The 11,031-nt window shown below is 35.2% G+C and overlaps 2 protein-coding genes across 6 annotated transcripts; one reads left to right on the top strand and one right to left on the bottom strand.

Moving 5' to 3' along the window:
* The first annotated feature begins 737 nt into the window (after positions 1–737).
* Positions 738–3,960, top strand: LOC137821223 (growth-regulating factor 7). 5 transcript variants are annotated; one of them, XM_068625710.1, is made up of 4 exons: positions 738–1,519; positions 1,739–1,924; positions 2,202–2,643; positions 2,983–3,960. In XM_068625710.1, exons 1-4 carry the CDS (start codon positions 1,138–1,140, stop codon positions 3,755–3,757), a joined length of 1,785 nt encoding a protein of 594 aa, XP_068481811.1. In that variant the 5' UTR covers positions 738–1,137; the 3' UTR covers positions 3,758–3,960. The 5 variants fall into 5 exon arrangements, with proteins under 5 accessions (XP_068481811.1, XP_068481814.1, XP_068481813.1 ...); XM_068625713.1 differs by having other exon boundaries at positions 774–1,519; positions 1,742–1,900; XM_068625712.1 differs by having other exon boundaries at positions 850–1,519; positions 1,739–1,900.
* A 2,937-nt stretch (positions 3,961–6,897) lies between these two features.
* LOC137822989 (probable LRR receptor-like serine/threonine-protein kinase At3g47570) lies at positions 6,898–10,242 on the bottom strand. Its single transcript, XM_068628053.1, has 2 exons — positions 7,640–10,242; positions 6,898–7,507 (listed from the first exon to the last, which is right to left on the bottom strand). Exons 1-2 carry the CDS (start codon positions 10,215–10,217, stop codon positions 7,104–7,106), a joined length of 2,982 nt encoding a protein of 993 aa, XP_068484154.1. The 5' UTR covers positions 10,218–10,242; the 3' UTR covers positions 6,898–7,103.
* Between the last annotated feature and the right edge of the window lie 789 nt (positions 10,243–11,031).

The raw sequence follows: 11,031 nt of genomic DNA, 5'->3' as shown, positions 1-11,031 counted from the left end.
TTATTATATAAGTTTTGTGCAAGATTTCTGTACCAATATAATTTTCTCTTTGATTTCATGAATACCCATGTAGGTGTCCCACGTCACCATGCTATAGCAAGTGTTTGAGGAAGAAAATAATAAATTCAGAAGTCAAACATTAGACATAGAGTTGAGCTAGCAACACGAAAGACACTTGTAGCAAAAATCTCGAAGAATGACCTCCCAGCAACCTTGATTATTGATATGCATATTTTTTTAATGAAAACGTTGATTATGGAATTGTTCTTACACGTATTTGGGAATTGGAATGTAGTAGAACCGTGACTTTAGAATTTACCCGTGTCTTCCTCAGTGTGGTGCAGGAGAGGTGTTAACGGGAACTGGCTAGTATATACGGGGAAAACAAAAGGTTGCGAGTTCCCCAAAAAGAGTTTGATGAGTAAAATATGGAAAGTGAGATTTATTGAGTTGGTGTGTTATTTGAATAAACGTGGTGGTAGTGATAAAGATGAAAATGAATATTTTGAAGAGAGTTAAGAGAGAGGAGAGGACAGGGAATGAGTATGGTGGGCGTTATAGGGTAGGGAGAGAGTGGGGATATCTTGTTGTGTGGTTCCTTGGTTCCCAATAAACTCGATGAGAGATAAGAGTATCTCCAGCGGGGTCTAGCCATACATGCAGAAAGGGATAGATACCACAATAATGATGATAGATAAAAAAAACTTATAAACGGACAAGAAAGAGAGAGAAAGGGTGAAAAGAAAGAAACAAAAACGGGTCACCTTTTTACTAATTTGTCTGCTAGCGTGTGGTGCGAATGTTGGAAGCATGGAAGCAAAGCAAAGGCCGAGAATGGCGGCAACCCATAACTCAATCATAAATCCCACATCAACCTCACTCTTTCTCCATTACAACACCTGGCACTAGAGGGATACCATTTTTTTATTTCTTTTTATTATCTTCACTCTATCGTTTACTGTTTAGATAGATAGATAGACACAGCCCAACACAAGACATCCCAATGCCATAAACAGCACTTTCCTCCCTTACCTGAAAAGGTGCTTTTCTTATTCTTTTTTTTCCTTCATTACAAAGTGGTTCCCGATTTTCAGCAAAACTGCTTGCTTTTAATTTAATTTAACCATCGTATGAGTAATGGGTGAGTTTGGTCTTTCCCACACGAGAAAAAGAAGCAGCAGCAGCAACAACAGTGGTGGTAGCGTTGTTGGGTTGGATGTGAAACTGCAGAGCCCTGAAGCATTATTCCATAATAAGATGACGATGATGGCGCATCATAATCATCACCACCGTCCATTGTCATCACCCTTTGATAATGATTCCTGTGCTGGTGATGGCGATGGTCCCACGGCTTACATGTCTTTTACTAATCATATAAACCTTGTTAGTGGAGCTTCTGTTCTCGCTCCTGCTATTGATGGTGGCTGTGGTGCTCCTGCACCTGTAAGGACTTTGCAGCCTTTTGACATTTCTCCTTATACTTCTCCCACCACCACCTCTTCTACCTTCAAACCCTCAGGTTTGTGTTTTAATTACTTTCTCCCCCTCACTGCTGTGTGTGCTAAGCTTCGGTTTCATTGCATCTTTCTCACTAATACATCCCAAAGATTGCATCTTTTTACTAGAATAAAAAGGAAGTAAAGGTGGGTCAAAAGAGAGAGAGTGTGTGTGCGTTGGGGTTTCTGTCCTGTCTAAGACTCTGAACATACTTGTGTTGTGTCTTGGTTGTGTGTTACAGCAGGTGGGATGGCGGCTTCGTTGGGGTTTCCTTTCACAAGTGCACAATGGAGGGAGCTTGAAAGACAAGCCATGATATACAAGTACATGATGGCTTCTGTTCCTGTTCCACCTGATCTCCTCATCCATACTTCACTCACATCCTCTTCTCGCTCTGTCTGCAGTATGAATGACCCTTTGCTTTCTCGTGCGTCTTAATTTCTTATTTTCTACTCTCATTCTCATAGTTCACGCACAAACACAAGACCACACCATGTTCCCGTGCCTTTTCTGCCTTTTGAGCCCATTCCCATCTAAAGTTTGTGTCTTTCTTTGCCTGTCCTCTCTCGACCATTGTTTGTATTTGTCTCAAAACTTCACCTTTTCTTTTGTTCAAATCACTGTGGCCCTTTTCATGACATGGGGGCTTGCTTTCACTGTTTCTTGAACTTTGCATTACCTTTTGTTTTTAATTTTATTTTCAGTGGATGGTGGTTTCAATCTGAGGTTGGCTAGTAGCACTGACCCGGAGCCAGGTAGGTGTAGAAGAACAGATGGCAAAAAATGGAGATGTTCAAGAGATGTGGCTCCAAACCACAAGTACTGCGAACGCCACATGCATAGAGGGCGTCCCCGTTCAAGAAAGCCTGTGGAAGTTAACACCAAGACCACCACTCCCACTAGCATCAACAACAATAGCCACCAAATCAAGAGGCCTCGCCATGAGTCTAATCCTTTTCCTTCTATACCTGATGTTACCGTGGCTATTTCTAACCCCACATCTAGAAAACATGGATCTTCACCCCATTTTCTTGGCTCTTCCACCACTCCGCCATACCTTGAATCTCCCCTCTCTCTTGCTAACTTTAGTCTCAAAGCTGCAAATTTTGACTCCATGGCTTCTGTTTCTGCAAATAAGGAGCCCAGGTGAGTTCCAAGTTTGAATTCACTATGTCTTTATTTCTCGGTTTGGGTTCTGATTTCAATTCTTCTTCCCTTCTCGGATCTTTTGTTTCTTAAGTAATAAACATAAAGAACAAGACATCATAACTGAAAATTTTCCAAGGCCTTATACATTTTGTTTTACTTCGATTCTGATTAAACTCGGTTGAAAATTTGAAGTATTGGTTATTTGTGCTAAAAGTCGGTCATTTTATGTCTAGTTTACTATAGAGAAGCCGAGGGAATGCTTTTCTATTTTTGGGTGTTATGTTGTTGTGATAACTTGGGTACTCTGTTACTGATCCAGTGAATTGAATGTAATAGGGGTTTGGAGTGGATGCTGAATGGAGATCCTATTTCCCTGGGTGCTTCTGACTCAGAATGGCAGTCTCTGATGCATAACAAAGTTGGGCTGAGCAGCGAGAGTTGTTGTAATAACACCCAGCCTCAATTTCTGAATTCATTTGCACTATACAACACTGGACTGGATCAGCAAAACAGACGCCATCCTTTCCTCAATCCTCTGATTGTCCCCATGGAAAATCTCCAACCAGAGAAGACAAGGGGTTTCATTGATGCTTGGTCCAACACAGAAACTGGTGAAAACAATGCCGCCACCACCAACAATAACAACAAGAACTCTGCTGTATCAATTGGTAAATTATCCCTTTCTTCTCTTGATCTATCAAAGGGGGGTGGTGCTGTGAATGAAGATTTAGGTAATGTTAACATAGGGTTGGGCCTAATGGAGTCTATTGCAAACACACACACTGATACCAAAATCTCTCTCTCAAACTGGCTCAACCCAGCACCTTGGGTGGCTTCAACGCTTGGGGGTCCTCTAGCTGAAGTTCTTAGGTCAAGCACAGTCACTGCCACCACCAAAACCAACGAAGCAACCTCCAACACACCCTCACCAGCCACTACACATGTTGAATCTAACAGTCCTCTGGGAACAATGGTGTCATCTCCATCTGGGGTGTTGCAGAAAACGCTTGTTTCATTGTCCGATAGCAGTAGCAATAGCAGCCCAACGGTTGCATCATCAAGGGCCAATTCTGAGATGACCTTGCTCAGGTTTCAACCAAATGTAAATTAATTAGCATTTCCTACTCTAGTGTTGATTTCAAATGGGGTAATATTATTATTATGTAATCTTGATATTTGGTTAACTGTGCTGTCCATTCGGGTACCTATAGGCCCTGAGTCCTATTGTTGAGGACGGTTTGTTATATACTGAAAAACCTCTGGTGAACAACCTGTGTTTCTGCTTATGTGATGAGGACTCCTTGCAGCTTTAAATTCTTCGTTCATGGAAACGTCATGATGTTACTTATCTCTACCACCCACTCTATGAATCAATGCCATGCGGTTGTTTCTTGTGGGGTCCTTCCCTCCTGACCCAACTTGTTGGAAAAGACATAAATCCAACTTTGACTATGTCAACCACCTACCTCTTCACCCTTCACCCTCCCAAAATATCAAGCACCACCATTTTTCTACTCATTTTATTTCTGGTCTTGCATGTGCCTCCACATCTTATCTCTAACAAAAATATTGTTCATAATTTTTTTTTATCAATGTTAACCAGTTGTTTAAAAATGCCACATTAACATCTCTTATAAGTTAAATTACATTTCTTAATTGTTCAAAAAATGTTATATTCACCTTTTGTACTGATTAAATTACTTTTGTCAATGTTTGCAAAACATTACTAGGAATATTCTAATTGTAAGAGGTTAGCTTTTATGGTTTCTGGAGATAATAGGTATTGCAAAAGTTACTGTGAATTTATAAATTAAAACGTTTTGAAAAGCAGTTCTGACTTCCAACTAATTTTTTTAAATGCTGACATTTCTTATAAATAAATAAAAGATTTACAAATTTATGATCTTTTTCTCCCTTGATATAGTTACAAGGTTTGTCAATTATTTATTTTTCAAAATTCTAAATTATCTAAAAGAAATACCCTCTTTAAAATTTAAATTTAAATAAAAATGCGCCTAAATATAGATTTTCTATAAGCATATAATATTAATAAAATAATAGTTAAGTAAATGTAGTTAATGTAGTGGATGATATGATGATATTCATCTATCATTTAAACAAAAAAATTCCTTAAATTGTTCTTAATAACTACTTAGATGTCCATTTTTATCCCAAGGGAATTTTTACCAATTTTTGTGTCATGTATAAAAAAATTTGCATTCTCTTGAGAGTACCTTTTCCTTTAAGAGATTGTAAATTCCTAATTATCTAAACAACTATAAATAATTCTGAGATGAATATGGGTTGTAGGTAGACTTGCTTATGATCTACGTTTAATTTTAGTTTATTCTTAAAATAAGTTCTTTTTTATTGATTTACTAAATGAGTAGGTGGACAGAGGTTTTAATAGTTCAAAATTTCTACATTAAACGGGTTAGAGAAAAAAACAAAATGGATTTGATTGATCAAAAAATACTTTTTGTAATTGTATATAAGTTTCTCAGTTTTTAAAATATTTTACATTAATTTTTAATTGATTTTTATTATTTGTAAATTAGTCTCTGAAGCTTTTAATAATTATAATTTAGTATCTAACTAAATTCTTAATATTTATATTATATTCTTGGTCAATTCAGTCTCTTACAAACTGAATAATATTATTTGTTTTCTAGTTGTAGTTTTGAAACTTATAATGTTTGGAAAAAATAATTATCATTTAATATTTTGTGCAAAGAAGGTTATAATTTCTTTTATCTATTATTATAACTTTATGAAAATAGTACGTTATTTTAGTCAAACAATTTTTTTACATAGTGTGTTTATTCAATTAATTCACAAATGTTTAAAATTTTCTATAAAAAGTAAAATAATTTGGGAACCTTAAAAACGACCTTTTAGTTTATATTCAATCTTAATATTATAATTTCATTTAATATTCTTACAACTGCTTTTAATTTTTATTATTATATAAAAATATGAAGATAATATCAATATTTGGGTTTATGTTTTCTTTTTTACCTTTTGGAAATATAAGTTTTTCTTTGTTGTGATTTTGACAATTGTAATTAAGTAATGTTTGATTATGATGCCAATATTAACTAATTAAACTAGATTATATTGTGAATAGTTAAAATTTGAAACAAATTAACTTTTCGTATTTTTTTAAGTAAATGATTTTTTGTTTATATTCCAATTTTTAAAGATTTTTTCATTTTAAAAAATATTGGCTCTTTGGTTGGTCATGATTCATTGTGGATATTTTAACCTATAATTTTTTTTTATGTGAACTTTTTTGCCATGTAAACTTTGTTAGCTTTAATCCATGTGTGTTAAGGTTAGACCCTATGAGTTTACTTGGACATTTTGTGGACATTTTGGTATTCTGAGTTTTTCTTTATGTGGATTTTGTTTTACTTTGATTCATGTAAGTAAGGGTCAAATCTTGTGGGTTGGACCAAATTGATAAGTCTAGTTGTAGGGAAGCTTAACCAATCATAAGGTTGAAGAATATCACTTAAAAAGTTAGTTAGAATTAGGTTTTAATTTGAATTTCGCATGTTCATCTAGTGTTTCCTTATCATATCTTTTACTTCAGATACTTTGTAACTACATGTAGAAAGTGAAATTTATCACCTTCTCTGCATTGACTATTCTCCAACCTATCTCTAGTGCATTTTCTTTTGGGCCTAATACACTCATCTAATTAATTCAATTAATGTAATATTATCATCTCTATCACATTGTATTTAAAATATGAAACTCAAATTAAAACCAAGTTATAGCTACTTCTAAATTAAATTGAATGTATAATACTTACGTAACATCTAAATTTAACTCAAAATTATTGTAATCACCAATTCAACAATTTTTTTAAGATCATTTTAATGAAACTTAACAATTTCTGAAAGAAAAGGCTCTCAGTTCCATGTAAAAAAATACAAAATTTCTTATTCAAAATAAAGTTAAATTCACAAAACCCATATTTTTCCAACCCGATCCCTAATATTTTAATTGAAGTCTTAAATATGAAAACTAACCTAAAATTCAAAACCAGTTAATAGAAGTACTCCTCTACTAGTGCAAGTCATATGAACTGCGATTCGTTTTTTAAGTCTTGCTTCACTTTTTTATAGCTTTATAATTTCATTCAAAATCTTTAATTCATCTTTTTAAAGCCTCAAGTTCCTTAATAAATTTAGTTATTGTTAACGTTGAGAGTCATAAAAAGAATAATTCATTCTAAAGAGGTAGTTTAAGTTAAAAAAGATAAAATAACGATATATTATTAAAAAGTTAACTTTAAACGTTTAGTTCAATCCCTTCTAGTTCTTCTAGTTGAGGATCTCACTCATTATTGTAATTTATTAAATACATATGTATATAACTCTGCTAAATATTACTTTTTGGGCCACATCAGTGACTTGCTATGGTGATTGCATCTGGGCTGGAGGCCTACTTCAAAAAGGCAGCATAGAGTGGTTGATAGCTTGCAATTTTGATAAGGCCTCTCTCATGCTCCATCGGTCTTTGGGTTGATAAGCTGTGCAACTCAGACCAACTCTTATCACATCAGCGATGCACTCCTCAGCTTTAAGCATACAATGTGTGTTGCTGTCAAAGCCACTGCTATGATCATCACTGATTGAGCTTTGTGTTGAATATCCATAATCCTCAATCAGCCTTCTATCACCACCCATCATCACTACTTCATTCTCATCCATAGCTGAGACAAATTTCCTGAGGCTTAATCCTTCCTTGAACATTTCATCAGTTGGTCTTTTTCCTGTGAACATCTCTAGCACTAGGATCCCAAAACTGTACACATCGCCCTCAGTTGAAGCCTTGCTTCCAAAACCATATTCTGAAACATATCACCCTATTCATACAAGTGCGTGTATCTCACTTATGCACAAATAGCAAGTAAAATGAAACTACAGTAAAAAGAAAAAAGAACTCGATTATTCTTTAAAGAAAGCGAAGTGTTAATGTATACCTGGGGCAATGTAGCCAATTGATCCTTTCAGTGCTAGAGTGCTACTCTGCTTCTCTGATGTGTTTTGACACAGAAACCTTGCCAATCCAAAATCTACAACACGGGCAGTCATGTTTTCATCTAGAAGGACATTGGCAGGTTTCAGATCACAATGAGCTATTGGTGGATGACAATCATGGTGCAAGTACTCCACAGCAGAAGCAACATCAATGGCAATGCTCAATCTTTGCATCAAGGTTAGAATGGATCCTGGCTCTTCATCTCCTGGGTGTATTTTCATGTCCAAGTTTCCATTGGGCATGAATTGCATGACAAGGGCCTTAAATTCCTCCCCATTATAATCAAGGCTGGAGCAAGAAGTGATAACCTTCACCAGGTTCCGATGCCTAACATTTTTCAAAGCTTCACATTCCGCATTGAAACTCTTAGACGCTTTGCTTTGTTGCAGGTCCAGGACTTTGACAGCAAGGGTGACGGTTTCACCAGCGCTGAAGCTGAACACACCCTTGTACACAGAGGCAAAAGCTCCTTTTCCAATTAAGTTTTCAGCTGCAAAATTGTCTGTAGCTATCCGAATGTCACCATAAGTTATATTTTGAGGGAACCCCCGGAAAGGTTCAGATGACACACTGGTTTTCCTCTCCTTTCTTTTCTTCTTCATTGTCCAAAACAGAAAGAGCATTGAAATGAACAAAGCAGTGGTTCCAACTACTGCAAGTATGGTAGGGAGTAAGATTTTTCTTTTCTTTTTTCCAACAACACACAGGAGTACTCCCAAATTTTGCACAATTTCCTTGTTAACGCTACAGAGTTGATTGTTACCTCGAAGATCAAATTTGGTAAGGTTCGTAAAAAGACCTTTATCAGGAACCTCCCCTTCCAAATGGTTGAAAGACAAATTTAATTTCTGTATATACTCGAGCTTTTCTAAACTTTCAGGAATAGCACCAGTGAGACTGTTTAATGATAAATCCAAAGTCTCAAGGGATGCTAAATTCCCAATTTTAGTTGGGATTGAACCATTGAATTTGTTTCTTGACATCATTAGCCACTTCAAACCAAAACACTCTCCTATTTCCACAGGAATGTTCCCTGACATCTCGTTGTCAGAAATATTCATGGTCTCAAGCTGTTTCATGGTGCCGACCTTAGGAGGAAGCGGACCCTGCAAAGAGTTTCCTGCTAAATACAAGATTCTTAAGCCAGAAGGCTGAAAAATCTCCTTCGGTATGGTCCCACCAAGTCTATTCATTCCCAAGTCAAGAGTACTTAATCTCGTGCATTGTCCAATACTTTGGTGAATTCTACCCGAGAGCTGGTTATTGCCCATTGCAAGGGTATTCAGATTTGTGAGATTGCCAAAAATGTCTGGAATTTCCCCAGAGAATCTGTTGCTGTCTATCCTAAGATTCTGTAGATTATTTAGTGCCCCTAATTCTTGTGGTAACTCTCCAACGAAATAATTGATTTCAAAAGAAAAGGATATGAGATTTTGGAATTTGTTCATTCCTTGAGGAATGGTACCAGTAAGAAAATTATTAGCTACACAGATTTGTTGGAGATTCCGGGAAAGATTAGCAACAGAGCTTGGAAGGTCCCCAGCCAAATGGTTATCATTGATCATGAGAATTTGTAACTGGGTGGAGTTTCTAAGGGAATTAAAGAACTGGAAATTTGAAGAGGTTGTGGAAGAGAGACTATTATTACCAAGACTGAGGCGGGTAAGGTTTTTTAAGTTGTAGAATAGAGGTATGGATCCAGTAAATTTATTGTTAGCAAGGTCAATCTGTCGAAGATGTGAGGCATTGGATATGGAATTCGGAATTACCCCTTCAAACATATTGGTTGCAAGGATTAGATTTTCTAAATTTGGAAGAAAATGGCCAAGATTTTGTGGTAACTTACCCGTAAGATGGTTGCCAGTCACGGATAAAAAGACTAATGAAGAAATGTTGAAGATAGAAGTGGGAAACTTGCCAGAGAAATTGTTTACTGACAATTGAAGAACGGAAAGATTGGCAAGATTACCAAGTTCAGTTGGAATCTCACCCTCCAAACCGTTCCCTGCCAAGGAAAGATTCTCAAGAGAAGATAGATTGCCAAATGATTGAGGAATCTGACCTGTGATTTTATTGACTGAAAAGTCCAAAAATTTTAGACGGTGGAGATGGCCTAGCTGTGGTGGAAGTGTACCACTGAGATTGTTTGAAGGTAATCTAATGACACTGAGAAGTGAGAGATGGGCAAAGTCTTTGGGAATTTGGCCATGAAAGTTGTTGTTGGAAAGGTCAAGTGATTGTAGGAAAGTGAGGTTGGAAAGGTGAGGAGATAGTTTGGCAGAGAGAGAAAGTCCTGGTAGATTGAGAGATTGGATCCTATTTCCCACTTTGGTGCATGTGACACCATACCAGTTGCAGTGGTTGGAGTGTGCAGACCACCCAGAGAGAGCATTTTTTGGGTCAGTGACTTGAGATTTGAAAGAAAGAAGGACATCTGTGTCTGTGTTAGTGTTGCATGAGATGGCATGGAAATGATGAAATAGGAAAGAAGAGAGCAAGAGAAGTGGAATGTTGATCATGATGAGTAAAGTTGGCAATGTTGGGTTACATGTTCATATGCATGCAATGATGGAAGTATTTATAACCAAATCCTATTTGAAGCAGTCATACTAGCGGGACACAACATTTTGACTATTGGATTTAGTTTTTGGAGTGAGAAAGGATGCAACTAATGAGTAATTATGAGTAATCAGTGAGTGTTGTTACAACTTACATGTTTAAGTGAAACTCAATGAGCATGCATACTGTGACTAAATTCCTCAATGGAACCAGTCATGTTAGCTGCTGTTGTTGACTCTAATATTTTCAGTTAATGGCACTGGGCTGTAAAAGGGGTTTTCTGAGAAATTATTTTTTCTTTTATCGAACTATTTATTTATTAGAATCTATTACTTTGTTTCCGGACATGAAATTTTTGCAAACAAATAAAAGTATAAAAAATGAATAAAATATTATTAAAATTCAAAAATCGAAATATATTATATTAAATATATATTTTATAATTATTAAAAATTTACATAATATTATTAAAAAGTCAAAATTACTCTTAATTTTATTTGTATCAAATATTTAATAATATTAATAAAAATAAACAATAAACAATAAAAATAAATATAGTAATTTATATAATAATAATATTATTATTAATTATAAAAAAATATATAAATTAATTAATTATTTTATTATTCAAATATTTTTTAAAATAACATAAATTTATAAATTTATAGTTTACACTATTTAAAAAAATTTAAAAATTCCACAAATCACCTTTTAACTCAAAAACTTCAATAAACTTTTTTCATAAATCTACTTTAATATATTTTAGTCGAAACA

This window comes from Phaseolus vulgaris, chromosome 9, assembly GCF_000499845.2.
Source record: "Phaseolus vulgaris cultivar G19833 chromosome 9, P. vulgaris v2.0, whole genome shotgun sequence".
Lineage (NCBI taxonomy): Eukaryota > Viridiplantae > Streptophyta > Magnoliopsida > Fabales > Fabaceae > Phaseolus > Phaseolus vulgaris.
This window is presented reverse-complemented; position numbering and strand designations above follow the sequence as displayed.